This window comes from Lagopus muta, chromosome 27 (genome assembly GCF_023343835.1).
Source record: "Lagopus muta isolate bLagMut1 chromosome 27, bLagMut1 primary, whole genome shotgun sequence".
NCBI classification, from domain to species: Eukaryota; Metazoa; Chordata; class Aves; order Galliformes; family Phasianidae; genus Lagopus; species Lagopus muta.
Genome location: NC_064459.1, coordinates 4,506,924 through 4,524,852, shown reverse-complemented (window position 1 = coordinate 4,524,852; position 17,929 = coordinate 4,506,924). Strand labels below are relative to the sequence as shown.

The window sequence follows — 17,929 nt, the reverse complement described above, 5'->3', positions numbered from 1 at the left end:
ACAGCTGACCTAATTGGTTGTAGGACAGCAGCACTGAGCAACGTTTTATTGTCCTGATAGCATGTATGTGCTGGGGACAGCTGCTAAGATGCAAAGCTCTCCAGAGGACACCTTACAATCCTTGCCATACTGACATTTGCCTTTGCTGCTGAAGCACAAGATGGGATTTTGCAGGGAGGGGAGATACTATTTATTAAACCTCTTCAGTTCTACAGTGACTGCAAATTGCTCACAAGCAGAAACGAGGTAAGAAATACTGGTTTGTGCACCTCTTCCCCTGCTAGGTTCCTGTCTACTCACTGCAAATTCTAGCATGATGCTATTTGCCAATATGTCCTGTCACCTTCTCTAGTGGATGTAGGAAAAGCGTAACAGCTTGCTGTCACTGACAGCTCAGTTTCAGACCATGATACTCTTCCTTATGCTGAATATAGCAGCTCAGGTTATGAGGAGTTCCAATGCAAGTCAAGTGGGACTGCTCAGCAAACTAAGTACACTGTAGCTAAAACATTGCAATTCACACCTCGGCTCAGACAGAAGATGACTACACTGACACTGCTCTGTGAAACCTGCTGGGAAATCAGATTCCTCCAGCCAGGAAGCATTCAGATGGCATAGAAGGGACTCCTAGCATGCACTGCTGATGTTAGAGAACAAGGCTGTCGGGTGAGATTTCTCCTGGATCACCAATTGGCTTTAGAGCAAACCAGAGGTTGTTACTCTTCCATGTTGCTGCCAACAGCACAACGCAATTAAGCATCTGAAGAACAAGCATAACTCAGTGTTGGCTATTCACAGTCCTGCATCCAATTACTCTTGTCTTCACTCTGCTCTCTGAAAAGCAGCAGAATAAACGTGTTCATGATTCCTTTGCTGTTATTTTGCTTCCAACTAGAGTGCAGTAAGCACTTTGTTGAGGTGTACCAACCCCTCCTTTCACTTTTCCACTGTACCTCAAATTGGTATCATAAGTGCACTGTATCTCATGTATGCTTATAGGCTTTGACCCTCCAGGAGAGTGTTAGAGCTGAGGATTTGGATGCATAGAAACAGTTGTGCTTTCTAGACTGATCAATTAATCAGAATAGGGAGAAGCCATAAACCATCCACTAACAATAGCAGAAGAACTAGGAAACAGGCTGTTCCTGTTTCCCACACAGATTCTCAATGAGTAAGTTCAGGAAATGCCTGCTCAGCACTCACACAGCTTTACATTTCTTACCCATCAACAAATCTCTGAGGTGGAAGGACACTTAGGGACCTTGACGTTGCAGGCTCTCCATCCAAAACAAGCAATTCTCCATAGGATTTCAGTTTCTCTGGAACAAAGGCAATGAAACAAAGTTGGGTTCCTTCTTGATAGCCCTTGGTTGTACTTAGACTGAGTCTGCAAATGGCCATTGTACCATTTGAAGCTTCTGACCTGGCCTCAGAAATGCTGGGCAAAGGAGCTTTGAATTGGTTATTCACACAAGCGGTCAGAAATACAGCAGTGCTACAAAACAGTATTTCTATCTATATGTGTTGAATGGTCTTAAACGTGGTGAGAGCATCCTTACTGCAGCATCTCATTCCAAAGTGGCTCCTTTTCTTTGTGAAGCACGGTTCTCTACAAAGGAAAAATTGGCCAGAATGTAGGCAGAGTTCATCCTCACCGCTGTACTGTCCTGGCTTGAAATTATTAATTAGTCTATCCTCATGTTGTCTCTGAGAGTTGAAGCTGTTACAGCTGCAACCCTTTCCCAACAGGAAACCAAACTGCAGTAAGGCTGGGTGGCCTGCAGTCCCAGATTGAATCTGAGGAAACAGATCAAGAAAATGAGCTTGGGCTTCCCAAATCCTAGAGCAGCAATTTAACAGCTGGAACATCTTTTCTCTGACATTTGATCAAGTCCTTTCTGGGCCATAATCTGAGGTCACGGGCCATTAAGACCAGCATTAGAACACCAGGCAGTGATTCGAAGATGTACAGCAGCACCCTTGGAGGTTTTTAAGCCCCTACCTGCACCTCCTGCTTTCCACAGCGATGCAGCAGGCTCAGAACACAAAAAGCTATTCCTTGCACTCCCCTGGCCTGTATCTTTGTTGCTAATCTGCATTCCTCCTCTTATCAGCACTTGACAGAAGGCACAAAGCTTTTCGTGTCACATGTGTCCAAACATGTCCGATGCATTCAGGTGGGGAAGGAAAGGGTGGACTGCAAGAACTTTCAGACACAGAGATCTCTATCTCACCAACTGACAGGTGAATCCTCTCATACCATCAGCTTCCTTGTTCGTTGCAGCTATTGCCAAAGCACACTAACCCAGATGGAGCTGCTAGTGATTCTAAACATACCCTGGCAGACAAGGGGACGTCTCTGAATAGGCAATTTGTCAGCCTTAAGCTGTAATTGTTCTGCACAGGTGTGCTGAACACAGGTGCATTTGGCCTTGGTAACAGGATAGCTCCTTCTACAGCCCTGTGTTCAACAAGGTGGGAGCTGGAAGGGCAGAGAGGGAGCTCTCCAAGGATGCCATGTGACACCCGATCAATCCTGCTAGGTCAAGCTTCATTAAAGTGTCATAAGACAAGTCACAGAATAGAGATCCTTAACAGCTTGTCTTACATGGGCAGCAATACGTAAATGTCTCCCAAAACAAGATATTTCGTTTTGTTTTAACTTACAGCCCTCAATTTTGCCATTCACACGTGTTAAAATAGCAACACGGTCGCTCCTTTAACTAAAGTTCACAATCTTGGGCTCCTGTATTAGCTTCTTATTCACGACAGTGAACTTTATCTTCACCAGCTTCACCTCCCTGTTTCCACTGCAGGCATTGGAAGCATCCTCACCTGCACTAGCTGGGGATCTCCTGCATCTAACCTCCATTAATTCCATTCTCCCACAGTGAGCCTGGAGGCATCCAGGACACGAAGTACCGCTTCAACTGGGTTATATTGAGAAGGCAGGAATCAATCAAAGTGACTGCAGTTAAGCTCCAATCCATCTGGAATCCTGGAGAAAACTGATGGCAAGGTCTTTTGGCTGGCAAAAGTCCTGATCCAGCTCAGGCAGCCATTCTCTACTACATATCTGGTGCAGAACTGCAGGTTTGCAAACAACTGCTCTTTACTAATACGCATCCTGAAATGCAATCTTGTCCTTTTAAAACCTGAGCTTGCCTAGGAAAGCAGAATAAAACCACCCAGGTGGAGAGAGTTCCCACAGCACCGATGTATTTCTACTCCTTTGACACTGCCTCTTATTAAGATGTCTTCTACACTTAAAGAAATCTCTTTTCTGGGAGGTAGATGGCTTTCAGGGACCCCAGCTGCATCTAAGCTGATAAGTGTGTGGGACTGAAAATGGGCTCCAGCTTCCCTTCCTACATGACATTACTACACGGAGTCCTCCAGGTGTCAGTATGTTTGCGCTCGCTGCGTGAATGAGTTCCGCCTTCATCTCTGCCGTCTGCAGCTCGGAGGCATGTTTTGTAATGGGGCTTGGCTGCCATCTGCTGTTTAAATTATTTGCAAGTGTTAGAAACGAGCAGAAGTCCGTGTGTGCTCATGTTTAAGCTCCTTCTCAACTCCTTAAACCAAAGCGCCATCTCCACGGAGGGGAAAAATTCACAAGTGGTCATAGATGTGCAGTTTGGCCTTTCGTGCCTCGCATTGCTGCAGTTAAACATAAATCAGAGGCCACATTTTCTACTTCAGCAGAAACCCGAACCGAAGCAAAGCCCAGGAATTCCCTGAAGGTGGAGTTTGAGGTGATGAAAGCACACGATGCTCTGCTTTGGGTCAGATTAATCTGTTCTCTCAGTCTGCAGAGCAAACGCCATCGGACGCTGCCACATTCCTTACACAAACCCCACAACGTTTTTCTGACTTCACATTTCAGGTTCCCTGTTGTCACGATGGCCAGGACATAGATGCACCTCCTTGACCAAAAAACTATCACAAACTGGACACAGAGCTCTTGTTTCATCCAGCTGTGCCCTTTGCTTTGGCTATATATACTGATGAGATGTTTGCTTTGGTCTCTGCAGTTAAAAACCTGCATACTGTGATAAACCTGTTAATAATTAGGGTGAAAATCCTCACCGGTGTATTTTGTCCTGTTCTTTTTTAGCCAAGAAGCTTTGACTCCTAAAGCAAAGCACAAAGAAGCCTTTAAAGATCTACTGTAAGATTTATTAGTGTAACCAGAAAGATCCTTGTTTTACCAGATAAGGGCTGTTCCAACCTGTTCTTACTCTTAGTATCCTCATTAACTGTGATAAGTAGTTAATAAATATACAATTAACAGATATTGATTTGGCCCTTTTTAAAGTCAGAAATGGACTTAACCAACGTACCTGAGAAAGTCTTTGAGTGACGTTTGCTTCCACACTGACATTTCTCAATCTGCTCTGGATCCTGGATGTCACCGTGGCAAACTCTGCAATAGAAATGTGCCCTGGAAAACAGAAGTGAATCAGGAAGGAATGAATTATGCTTTACTGATCAGATAATCAATGCTCCCGAAACTATTTTTTCATTCTAGAAGTTTTTCTCCACCAAACAGTAATAAAGCACCTTACCTTTTGACTTCTGCAAGAGAATGAGCAATAAAAAAGCCCATTGTATTCCGGTGAAGCTTTATCTGTGGAGATGGATTGATCAGGATGGCACTGTGTGAAGAAACCATACAAAGAGTAATGATGGTTTGCCTGCCATTAACCACCTCTGCTGTGGGAATTCAGCCTGGATGATCATAGCAGCCCCCTCCCACCTTAACTTTTGTTTTAATTCCCTTTGTTATAACTCCTAGGACCCGTGTGAGTTTCTTTTTCCCCTCTTGCTTTCTCTTTCCATCATTCTATTTTCATCCAGGCAACATATGAGTTCAAGATACATTAGATGGAGCTATGGCCTGTTTTCCATTAGCACTGAGCACTTCCAACATGCACTGTCTGCTCTCAGCATAGGGTTCATTCACCACTTGCAGAGGAGTCTCAACCTATTTCTCACAGCAGTCCCTACAACTCCTTTGTTTTCAGAGTTTCTATTCTACAGCCATTTCCTTCATAAAAGTGGAAAGAGTAATAATTGCACTCAATAGTCTGCATTTTCTGGATGATTTCTCAAGCTTTGTAAAGATCTATGGCACTCATTTACTCCCCTTTCTGAACTAGTTCCAGCTCCCCCATTAGGATGTCTTGTATTTCATCATTAGAACAGACAGAGAGTGTTATCTGGCCTGGGACCAGATCAGCTTCAGACAGCAAAAGCTCTGCTGCCAGCATTGACAAATTATCCCTTTATGACAATGCTTGATAGCATTTAGGAGCTAAAACTCATGTGTTAAAAAAAGAACAACAAAAACCATGAGAAGGCGTTTCTATTATCCATGAAAATAAATATGCTTGATTTGCTCCAAATCAAAGGGAGATCTATGATGGTTATGCTGACTGTGTGTGGAACAGAAGGTGAGAATCCTCCATCTCTTGTTTGATTATCAGTGAGAAGAAAGGAGGCAAAATGTGGTAAAATTCACCCTGGCATGTAAGCAACCAGGAATCACATCCTTACCCCATATAACAATTAGTGTGCACAGGAAAAGAAGAGGTGCATAAAGTCTGTGCAGACCTGGGAGCAAATCTGAGTTCTTTGGAAAGCATCAGTTTGGAATTTTGACTTTTTACTAAGAGAGAATTCCGCCAGTTACCTCTCTCCTTGACTGCCAAACTTGAGCTCAATCCCCAAGAGGATAAGGTTCAGTTTTACAAAGCACAACCTGGAGAAAGAGAGCAAGTCAGCCACGCTATCAGCCAGAAAGGTACATCTGGAAGGAAATAACAGAAAAATGTCCACATCTGTACCACATACCGACAAACCTCTATAAAAGTCATGTCTGCAAAGTCGTTGGAGAGCTGAAGAGCCATGACTTTGTAGTCTTTGTCTCCCAGAAGCATCTTGTCCTTCAGATGTTTTCTCTTTGTCTGAAAGAATCGATCATAAAGATGATGTATTTATTCAAGGCAAAGCGAGTAGGATGTGTAACCTAACACTGGGACATTGCTCCAATACCACATGATATCACATCAAAGGCCCTCGGTTACTGGCAGCAGAAAGACATCTGCTGTACGTTGTCAGAAACAATATTGGAGTTCATATACAACAGATCAGGGAAGGTCTTAACTCTGCTGGACACTTCCAATTCGTATTCATACAATCATAGAAAAGCCTGGGTTGAAAAGGACCACAGTGCTCATCCAGTTCCAATGCCCTGCTATCTGCAGGGTCGCCAACCAACAGACCAGGCTGCCCAGAGCCACATCCAGCCTGGCCTTGAATGCCTCCAGGGATGGGGCATCCACAACCTCCTTGGGCAACCTGTTCCAGTGCATCACCACCCCCTGTGTGAAAAACTCCCTCCTAATACCCAACCCAAACCTCCCCATGTCTCAGTTTAAAACCATTCCCTCTTATTATCATTGAAGAGCAGGTGTCAATACTGCAGTCAAAGTAACATGGTCATTTTATGACCGCAAAGTACTGGGAATGCATTATTTGAGGAAAGTGAGGCTTTATTTTGCAGTTATTTGGGTCTTATGTGTACCAGCTATAACTGCAGGAGAGCTGCGATGGTCTGATGAGCAGTGAAGGCCTATTCTGTGCCTTTTTGCTTGCTCCTCAAGGTAGCAGTGTGACTGAGGAAGGTTTGTTTATATCAAGGGAACATCCTGCTACTGACAGCTCCTTTGGCTTCTATACCACCACTCATTACTTCACAGCACACGCCATTCTCTTGGCACGTGAATGCCTTCTGCATAAAACTTAATAGGCTGTTAAGAGTTTTTGCTTTCCAAACAAAAATTATGTGATGGACTTTTTAATTGAGAAAAGCATCACGACAGAAGTTGGCTGAGCTTTCACAGTACGCCTTAAAAACTTCAAATAACAGCTTAGCTAACTTTGCTGTGACCCAGGGAAGCATTTGGTCCTGAGAAACAGCACATCTATCAAACAGCACTTTGACTACAAACAGCAGACCAAGAAAAAACTTCTATATTTATTCCACCCGATATTCATATGCTTTGCTCAAATAAATTCTGCATATGAAAAGCCCCTGAATACAGGAATAGCAGTCCAATTTAATGCTTTGTTGTGGAGGTTGAAGTATCACACACAGCCACTAGGTGATAGCAAAAGCATTTCCACTGCAGGACTGGCAGCCTTGAGGGCTGTTTGGGCAATTTCATGCCCAGCAGTCACGTTTGTATGTTTTTCTGCTTGTCTTAATCATGTCAAAGGATTTACCTCTGTATTCTCTTTCCCGATGAACAAACTGGTCAGGAGAGTGGACAAACCAGGAACCAGGCAGCTCTGTGCCATGAATCCCAACTTCAGTTCAGCAAAGCAGATGATGCTGTCTCCCGTGCTCCAGTCCCAGTTGGGTATGTTTGGCAGGTATACCTGTTTCAGTGTAGGAAAGCAATTACAGATCAGCCCAGCAATGGGCAAGGTCAATGTTCCTGTACAATGATCATCCTTGTCTTTTTTTTACATTTGCCATTGCATTTTTTGACAATGGAACGCGCCAAGTCTAAAGCTGACTTCTGATTTTGAGGTTCTTTTGGTTTTGTCCTTCTTTTAAATGTTGAACTGTGCGTTTACTGGCAGCTTTGACAAAATACAACACAGAAATGGTTGCTGTTTATTCTTAACAGTGTTGAAAGATATTGCAGCCAGGTAGTGGCTGTATGAGTAAAAGGCATTGCACAATATCTCTGCCTTCTCCAAATAAGAGCCTTTGATTCCATAAAAGCCAGGATTCCAACTGTAACACCCTACTGAGACAGACCATGGCCATACCTTGTTACGGGACTGGATTATCTGTAAAATGACTCTTGTTTTGGGGTAGTGATTCTTGATTGACAGCACTCTGTATGAAAGATATAACTTTAGATTAATATGCTTCCTTCTGGCTACGACCCCTCATTTTTCAAGTCCAGCTAAAGGAGTTGGACTTCAGGACCTGAACTTCTACTTCTGTAGATACCCTACAAATGGAAAGTAAAGATGATCCAGTTTGGAACTTGGACTTCTGGACTGATTTTGGGGGGAGAATACTACTACAATATGAGCCATCATATTCACAAAATCCAGTAGTACTACAAGAACTCATTTCAAGTCTGACTGCTACAAAAACGCTTAGGCTATGAGACCTGACAGCAGAGCATAACTATTTCCAGAGTAAAACAGAGAGACTCCTTGACTGCTGATATTCAGGATAGCGAAGGAAATAATTACACTATATTTAGTAATATTATATTCTCTGCAAGACTGCACAGCTGCTACCTGTCTTAGCCCTTCAAAGCATCTGATAAAATCATAGCAGAAAGCAGTCAGTTGGCTTTCAGAGTTCTCCTGACAGAAAAAAAAAGAAACTTGATGGGACAAATATGCTCTGCTGCCAGCTGCACTATCCGTGTCACTGTTAATATCAATCAGACAGAGAATGAAAGCACTGGAGTATCTCATCCTACCTCATGATATTGGAAATGTCTTCAGTATAGGGTTCTGGAGCGCAAACATCTGCTAGAATGAGACAAGCATTTGCAGACTCCATCTGTATCCCACAGGAGAAAAGTTAAATCAGGGTTTAATCCCATATGAAGAACAACAATCTCTAACAGTGGCATGTGTCTTTAGTTAAAGACTTGCAGAAGGTCATCATGATCCTATTACTTTGGAGCTGTACACATGCCAGAATGTTTCAGCAGTGACACAGCTCCAATCAAACTTACAGGGTGTAATGCATGTTTGTATTTTCAAAGTGCTGGAACAGATGAAATTTACGGTTTCTTGGGCTAACATCTTCCTAGAAGAGGTTACAAAAGCCAGACAGCAGAGCTGTGCTCTTCCCCAGCAAAGTCCAACCAAAGCTCTTCCAAGGGTCAATATTTGGGCAGGTCAGAAGAAACCTGGCTCTCCCATCTAATTAATATTTGGGATCTATGGTGAAAGTGGTAACAAAAAAGTAGTTCCAATTATGGTAGAGTTCTTATAGTCTTCTGGGAACCGGATGGAGATCCACCACTGAATTTCAGGTTACTAACCACCAGAAACCACAGTAAAATCAAAGCTAGTGGGAGGATTTTTTTGTTGGCTTCATCTTTTTCTTTATGCCAACTCCATTCCTCTCGCTTCTTCTGGAATATTTTACTGCCTCTTCAACATCTCAAAACATGAGGCCTCTTCCCTGGATGTTCATGAACGCAACTCAAACACGATGCACACTTACAAGAAGAGGTAACTAAGAGCTATTGCAATAATTTAGGTCTTATTTCCAGAAATGCTGCTGCCCAAAATATCTCTGTTTTAAAACCAGTTGATCGGTTTGGCTTTGCCTTTATTTTTCATGGTTCAACACTTGAAATACTTCTAGTCTGAAAAGTCTGTTATGCTCTCACATCTTCAGTTCCCAGGAGTGCTATATTGGTATGCAAAAGGTACCACTACAGTAAATGGAGCTGCTTGAAGTGTAAATCACAACACGAGCTGGGTAAAAGCAGCTGATGCATCCTTTCATAAGGGACAAGATTTTGACAAGACTGACACATCTACAAGAAAGGGCAAAAGATGCAGAAGTTGTTACCCGAACTCTTTTCAGATCTTCAGAGTTCAGCGCAGAGCCATAAAAGAAAGAGGTGTGGGGTGAATAGCATTTGAACACAGCTTCCAGCTCAAGACTGGGAAGAGACCTATTCGGTACAAACAACGACAAGAAAGAAAGAAAAAAATCCATCAATCTCTCATAATTATATGCTCTGCACTTCTCCATTTCTCAGAGAAGCCATTTGCCGTAACTACTTACTGTTTAAAAGAGAGCTACAGGGATTTTGGCAGCTCAGCCAAAGCGCACAGTTTAGATTTTAATGAAAACAAGCTTTTATAAAACTTAACAGTCGTGAAAATGTTTCCTGGATATTTTTTTCTTTTTTTTTTTTTTTTTTTTCTGTCTTCTGCTATTGCCATTAATTTTTCATGAGTGTCATTCCATGCAACTGTAATTGTACAGCTCACTGTTACTGCACAGAGTCAGGAAATGACACTTCCCAGGGCTTCACTCTGCATTCTGTGCTCAAATGGAACTGCTGATGTTCAACTTTCTCTCCAACTCGAGTGTTATTTTCCTACCCAGTGTATACAAACTGTATTTCACCCGGGAACTTTGGTAACATTCTCTTCTATGATGTATTGTAAAACTCACATTTTGCATTGATCTCAGCAATGAAGCAGATCCCATAGGAAGGCATCCAGCCTTGGTTTAAAGATGGGTTAGAAAATCCCCCCATTCTCTAATGATTTATTTCAGTAATTATTAATCACTTCGCTTCTGCAAATGCACGCCTTGTTTCCAGCCTGCGTTTGCTCAGCTTTAGACTCTAATCATTAGTCTTTATTATTGGCCATCCTTTCTAGGTTTTTTTGTTGTTGTTCTAATTTATTTTGATCATCAGGCAATCAACTACACAACGTTGCCTTCCCTTTATGTCAGACCTCCCACCTTTCCCCTGAGAGATCAGGAAGTCAAAGAGGAATAACTCAAAGAAACACAAATACTTACTCTCCCAGAAAAAGGATTTCTGTGCAAACGTTCCCTTTGTCCTGAAGCAAAAAGTCTTGCAGGAAAGTAGTAACGCTCTTCAGAGTGACATTACCACAGACAACAATATAGCTACAGGAAGAACCAAGGAAGATTTGACACTTGGAAAACAGCAGTGGATGTAGCATATCTGACACTGTATGACACAATCTGCTTGTGGTATATTAAACACATCGATGAAGCAGAAACAGGGTCTGTATCTTTGGCTTGAAGATAATTTCACCCATTGTGGTTACAGACTTCAGGAGTTATTTTGGAAGGGAGAACTGCATTAAGAGGTGGTGAATGGTGGAGATTTGATGAGTGAAAAGTCATAAAAGGAACGGTGTGAGATCTAAAAACTGTTCCTAGTTTTCTGGTTCTGTGAGCAGTGAAGGAAAAACAACAACAAAAACAAACACACAAAACCCCTATCACAATGATAGTTAATAATCACCAAGGAGATAGATCTCCTCAGTCTCTAAGTGAAGCTGCCATTTCACCCACCTATTCTCTTCCTTTGAAAGCCAAACCCACACTAATGAACTCTACTTAGGAGGTTTATTTGGACACATTTGAGGTAAAGAACGACGGAGAGTAAGTTCCAGGATTTGATTTAAGCTACTATAGGAATTTCTTATGAGCTGGTTCCCAACCTAGAGAGAGGGCTGGTTTTTATTTTCCAAGGAGTCACCATACTTACTTTTTCCCACTCATCACTTCATAGGAGGATTTGTAGCTTTTACGGCTTTGAACAATTTCCAAAACTTCAGGGATGAAATTTGCAAACAGGACCTAAGGCATCAAGAAATACCACCTTCCTCAGAGCCAATTCTGTATCTCCTAATCGTGATAAATTAATTCAAGAGAATTATATTACGTGGAACGACAGCTACAAATTTACTTTGGATTCCTAAAAGTCGCTGGCAGGGATGTATATCTCAGTGACAATGGATTTATGCTGGTGATAGACTTGGATTCATCTTGCCCAGTATTTTGGCTCTAGCCAGGAAGAAAAGTGTACCAGAAGCCCTGCCAGCTCTTAGGAAATTACTCTATAGCCATGCCAGTAAGGACTTAATGTTAAAGCTGTTTTTGCTCATTGATGCCTAATCTGTACCTGGAACCCCTCAAAGCTTTGCTGACAGCCCTGTTCATTCCCTGCCCCCAGCTGCCATTTTCAGAAAAGAAAAATAGGTTTCTCACCAAGCCACCAATAATGAAGAAAAAAATGAAGGCTCGACCCAAGGCTGTTTGAACCACAATATCACCATAACCAACGGTGGACATTGTCACCATGATGAGGTACATGCACCTGAAGTAAGTGATGGGCTGAGAATTTACAGGCTGGACCCAAGGATCTCCGTTGTTTTCTACCTGTCCAGGGCGGAGAAAAGAGGAGAAAGAAGTTTAGAGTGGTTTTGGTTCAAGTCCATCTCCCATCTAAAACTATTTGATTAAAAAACTGCACTGTTTTTTTTTAATTGCAGAGTGATCCATTCCCACAGAGGGGAGAGGTGCTGCATCAGTGCCACCAAATCTGGCAACATATGCAAGTAAACTCTGCTGGCATAAGTCATGCTTTGGTGTACACAGATTTGTTCTCTCTCTCTCTCCAAAGAGAACGCTGCATTCATTAGAGAAAACAGAAAGCCAGAGCTTGCATGGCCATACTGATTTAAGGTGACAAGGAAGGACATATAGCTGATGGTACAAACCAGGTGAATAAATCCTGCAGCTGTGAGCCACGTGCTGATAAACACAGCGAAGAGCTTGGAGAGCTTGATGGAGTAACTGGAGATGGGAAGACAGAAAGCCCAGGATGTTAAACGTGTAACACAGTGCTGGCAATGGTTAAAGCTTCCTACAGCACTGCTCAATGAAGTATTCTCTAGTAACAGTAACTGTACAGGAAGGGTTTAGAGTCAGAAAAAGTCTCCCTACATCCAAGGCCCTTTCTATCACCGGCAACACAGCAGGCAATACCATTTTTCACAGTTGTCTGCCTTCAAAGCCTTTAAGATGTCTTGATTTATGACTTCCCCTTATCTCCATCCTCCCTCCAAGAATTTCACTGAGCCCACGGTTATAAATATTTTTTGTTATTTCCAGTGTAAGATTACTGATGGGCAGCTTTTCCCCCATATGCAACGCTCTCCCCCTTTGTTACCCAACCCAGCTAAACCACAGGCATCAGGGAGGAGGAAGGGCTTTGGAGGGTACCCAGCAGGGCTTTAACTCACTCATCCTTGGTGATCCTGAGGATCTGCAGTATGCGGGGAAGGTCCAACAACCTCAGTGCTCTCAAAAAACGCAGACCTGCAGAAAAGCAGGGAAGTCCATGAGAAAAAAATAAACCCATCTCCACACGTGGAGCATCTCCACATCTTCAGGTACGCTCAACAATTCTTCAAACCTAGCAAAGAGGGGATAACGTTGCTCTGTATTCAGAGCCTTTGTAACACTGGGTTTCCATTTATGCCCTCGAAGGTGCTTTGAATTATGAGAGAAATTAAGAAATGTGGTTTGTCTGAGCTGTAACCTGAAGGCTTAAGAGACATAGAGGACCACTGGACTACTGGCCCTAAGCATGCAAGAAAACCATTCATAGAAATCAGGGTGCCACAGTTACATCCCCTCTGGGTGGCTCCTCATCCTCTTGGTCAGGCACAGAGATTGCTGAGACTCTCAAAGCCACACAGACAGAATAGAGGCAGAGTTTGGTAATTCAGAAGTCCCACAAAATTAAAGGCTTTTTTTAAAGCAATAAGGCATAATTTTGCTCCCAAGGAACAGTTTGGAACAATGAAAGAAGAGATGGGCAGTTAAACCTCCCTAGGTCAAACCAGATTTGAAAGGAGTCTCTGTGTAGGATGCAGAACAAGGAAAGTGGGATCTCCAAGTCTTAACTTACCAAAGCAATTCTTCCTTAAGAGAGCAGAAACAAACACTGGAGGGATGGTGAAGAAATCCACAAGAGAATTCAGCTCAAGCCAGAACCTCAGTTTGTCATCAGCCGCCACAAACTGAAGATGAATCAAATCAAAGAGCATCAGTTCTGTGTGTGATCTTTGGTTTCATCAGAGCAAAAAAGGAGATCTCTGAGGCAGAAATCCATTTTTTCTGTGTACTTCCTCCTGTCTAACTTGCCTTCTGTGGACATCAACTTGATATTCCTGTTTTGCTTCAGGGCTGGAGCCCTGAGAGCACAATGATGGGTATAACAGTGCTTTCTTTCCCTTTCTCATCTGCCCCTTTCATCTCTTCTTCTAAGCTGCCTTTCTCTGTATACTGCTGCATCCGTAATAATGAATCATGAAAGCTCAGGACAAGTCAACACCACACCCTCAGCTATAAGAGAGAAAATCCCATTTTCTGGTGACTTGGCTAAAAATTCTAATGTCCAAAGCTACAATCAAAATGTATTCTGCATTGATGTAACTAATGGCATCTGAACATGGTACACAGCTACATGGTTTGTCCAAGAGAGGCTGAAGAGAGGCCTGACCAATGGATTCAGTGCTCTGAAGACATGGACACAGACCTGGCTAATGTGTGAGCTGGGAGATGCTGCAGAAATGCTGGAAATAACCAGATTCCAAGGGGAGAACATAATTACAAGAAAAGGTGAAAAAAAAACCAGAGTGGCTCTGAATTAAGCTAAAACAATGCAACGTTACATTACAGAGCATCTCTGTCCATACAGGTAAACTGCTCCCAAAAACAGTTTGTAACTCACCTTTCCCATGCAGTGCACTTACCCGTAATCCAAAGTAAAAGACAAAGAAAGCATTGAAGAATTTATCCACATAAATGATTGTGCCTGGAAAGGAGAAATGGAATTGCTCCTCTCTGTGGGGAAAGCCAATGTCACAGCCAGTGGAACGAAGGGTGAAAAGAGAAAACAGTGCGTTGGGTATACAGCAATATTTGGTTTGAGTTCATATTTTGATTATGAAGCACTGACCAAAGCAGAATTCAATCACATTCACAATTTTGTGTAATCTAAATTCCCACTTCCTCACTGAGTTATGGAATGGTAGGAGTGGGTTTTTTGTTAGCTTTAGTGAGCATGTTCAAACTGTGTTATTTATCTACTGTGCAAATTCACTGCAATGTTTGGATTTCATATATTCATACAAGCTTTTAAACAAAAAAAAACCTCCTGTTCTCCAGGAAAACCCTTTCACCTTTCTCACGTGGACTGCTTTACTCGTTTCTATTCCACTTAGTCAGCAAAACTGGGAGCTCCTGCAGTGATTTCTCACCCAACCACTGCTGAACATGGAGTTCTATCTGCCAAGGGAGCAGCTGAAGCACCAAAGGGTTTCCAGCACTCTGTCAGTTTAGCTCATACTGCCCATTTAAACGTCTAGGCCAGCCCAGTGACCTTGCAGAGAGGTTCATAGAGCATGTAGTTGGTGGAGGCTGACATCAGGGGCAAAACCTGGCAGTGGAAAGCTGAAGGGATGAAGATCCACCAGCACCACCTGGTCCAGCAAGGGTTATTGGACTAAGTGCACTCAATGACACTGCCTGCCCCAGGAAGGCAATCAGATACATGCATCAATCGAGCCCTTTGAGACCCCTCTTCCTCCTCCATGCAGGGAAGATTTGAAAAGCAGAAACACAATTAAGGAAATCAGTCCCATAGGTCAGAGCCCAGCTGGACGCCTGCTCTCACCTACAGCTGCAATGCTATTCGTGGAAAGAATTCCATGTGAACGGATGAAGTGCCTGTTTATTCCTTAAAAAATAAACTCTTTCCCTTCTGAAGCCATTCCTAGCTGTTTGTCAGATTTATAATGCCTTGGGACTGAGCACAATATTGGATTGCTCTTGATGTATAATTCTGTTTCTCAGGTTTACCCCTGCTGATTGAATTCAGCTCAGAGTGCTCCACAGCTTTTATACTTTATTTATTTCATTTTATGATTCCATTTTATTTTTCCCACCCAAGCAAAGCAATGAGAACAATGCTCTAGCAGATTAAATCGATCAAAGGGTTTTACACATTAATATCTTTTTACCCCTAAGCACGTTCCGTAAGATGTATGCATTTAGGTGAAGATTGGTAGAAGAAACGATGTGCTTTCTTAGACAGTTTTGTTATTTCACTCCCATCAAATTGTTTACAGAAATCTAGACTTTAGGGAAGAGCTCCATTCCCATTTGGATACCAAACATAGATGGCTGGATGTCCAAACGAGGCTTGGGTAGGGCTTGATGAGCTTTATTAAAAGCTTAGCATTCTCTAAATATTGCAATAGGAACAACTGGGCTTTGAATATTTTGAAAATCTCTGTTTCAAAATGGGTTTGGGACCATTTTCAAAGCCTGTTTCCAGCTGTAGGACTCAGTCACCTGTCTCACAGCTCTTCAGAAAATCCAGGCTTGAAGGCACAGACAAAAAACTACATATACCAACACCTGAACAGCTGTGACAGAAAGATACACGCTGTCACATAACAGCACCCATGGGCTCCACTATCCAGTACCTGTGGCCAAAAAACAGCTCTAAGAAAACACTCCAGCGTGGGTTTTCTACCATTTGTTTAAATGAGCTTTTGGGATAAACATCAGTGATGTACTTACTCAGTAAGATCAATAAAATAAATGACAAGCGTGCCAATGTTCAGAAGAAACACCAGTATCATCTGAAAACACACGTATTAAAAAGGATGTTATGAGGCTTATTCTGGTAGCAATACAGATTCCATCTAAAACACCCCTTTTATTGCCTGTCTGTGACTTACAGAAAGGCAGAAGGAACACAGTTCAATTACCTGCACTCTACAATAACTCCAGGAAGGGACGAACCAAGATCTCAACCAACACAAACCCACGTTATCACATTGATTTGCTACTGCTGAGGGCTGCGTGCAGATGACCCAATGCTTCCCATGCAATTCCAGTGGCCTGGTTGACCCTGTGAAATGCCAGGGAATCCACACGTGTGACTCATTCACCAAACTGGGACATGCATGGTCTTCTTAGGAGGACTTTCTGAGTCATCCTCCAGACCAAATATGTTTGTAAGTGGAAGAAGTTTGAACCAGACCAAGTGAACTGCAAGATCAGAAGGGCACACATCCCTCAGTGCCTTGGAAGGGGAGTCCTGTGCTAATTGCTCTACTCACCAATACACGTCCCATGGAGGTTTGGGCTGATAGCATCACCTGCATCTGTGTAGAGAAGATTCTTAAGTAGTAGACTGATCTTTGTTTCCCTTTGTGTGGCCACCAGATGTCTTTGTTCTAACAGAGAAACAACCATCGTTATCCTTGGCCATGCCAGACAATGTTTCCTAAGTCAGCTAAAAAGAAAACATAGCCAGCCACCAACAAATCCGAAGTGAAAGAAAGAAGGAAAGAAGGCAAGAGGAGCGTGTCTCCCTTCAGCTAAGCACACCAGAATGCCATCTCCTCCCAGACTTCACAGAGGGCAAGCTGTGCAGGCAATCACTGTGATCTTCCCACCACAGTTGCACCATCGTTTTATGAGTTGCATCACTGAATGTTGATTTTCATCAGTTTGAAGTGATTGCTTCATAACCTGAGCCTGAAAGGAAGAGGATAATAATGCCTCTCCACTACTCTCCCCACCCCTTCCCATCTTATGCCAGCAGTGAACCCATTTATGTAGTTTTGACTGCTTTTTTCTTGCACAGCTTCAGCTAATTCTGATCAGTTTCGGCTCTGAGTACAACTCTGTCTTCTCACAGATACAGTTACTGATAACCATAACACATAACTAACATTATTCAATGACAGAAAACCTGTAAACATGCACCAGTAAAAACATTGCTCATGTGAAATGCTTTACTGGCCCTTCTCAGTTTCCCAGTCAGCAGAGTCTGCAAAGAGCTGACACTTAAGATCTAAACCCCACCTCTGCTCCAGCAGCCAAGAGAACAACAGAGAGTCAGGTTAATTTAACTTTTGGCACACAGAGCTGCTTACTGCTTGCCAGCAGCACAGGTGTTCCCTTTATCTTCAGCCCATACAACCTGGGTGAGCTGATGAGAACATCGAGTCCTCCCTTGGAAATGATGGAGAGAAATGGGCTGTGACAGTTGTTGGAGGCAGCTTGAAGTGACACACAAAGAAAAAAGCTCTTCAGTCCTACAAATGGCACTGTAACCTGGTAAATAAATGACCTGGATGCGTCATTTGAACAGCCTGGTGTTACCCTCCAGAGCTATTAATACCTTCTTAAAGCTTCATAGCGCGCATAGGGAGGACTAGGACAAAAGATCTGGTGGTGGGGGTTTTTTTTTCAGCATGCTTAACCCCATCCTTGTCCATT

At 42.8% G+C, this 17,929-nt stretch overlaps 1 protein-coding gene across 1 annotated transcript in view; it reads right to left on the bottom strand.

The window, feature by feature from the left end:
- Nucleotides 1-17,929, bottom strand: part of KCNU1 (potassium calcium-activated channel subfamily U member 1) — a 41,274-nt gene that overhangs the window by 22,208 nt on the left and 1,137 nt on the right. The window contains exons 2-19 of the mRNA XM_048928079.1: nt 16,762-16,878; nt 16,217-16,278; nt 14,383-14,473; nt 13,536-13,647; nt 12,865-12,940; nt 12,340-12,415; nt 11,828-11,998; nt 11,325-11,416; nt 10,604-10,714; nt 9,632-9,737; nt 8,520-8,602; nt 7,846-7,915; nt 7,291-7,446; nt 5,857-5,969; nt 5,696-5,764; nt 4,569-4,658; nt 4,344-4,444; nt 1,223-1,319 (exon numbers count right to left, since the gene is read on the bottom strand). Of these exons, the coding sequence (XP_048784036.1) occupies nt 1,223-1,319; nt 4,344-4,444; nt 4,569-4,658; nt 5,696-5,764; nt 5,857-5,969; nt 7,291-7,446; nt 7,846-7,915; nt 8,520-8,602; nt 9,632-9,737; nt 10,604-10,714; nt 11,325-11,416; nt 11,828-11,998; nt 12,340-12,415; nt 12,865-12,940; nt 13,536-13,647; nt 14,383-14,473; nt 16,217-16,278; nt 16,762-16,878 (1,793 nt within the window). The remainder of the gene's footprint in view (nt 1-1,222; nt 1,320-4,343; nt 4,445-4,568; nt 4,659-5,695; nt 5,765-5,856; nt 5,970-7,290; nt 7,447-7,845; nt 7,916-8,519; nt 8,603-9,631; nt 9,738-10,603; nt 10,715-11,324; nt 11,417-11,827; nt 11,999-12,339; nt 12,416-12,864; nt 12,941-13,535; nt 13,648-14,382; nt 14,474-16,216; nt 16,279-16,761; nt 16,879-17,929) is intronic.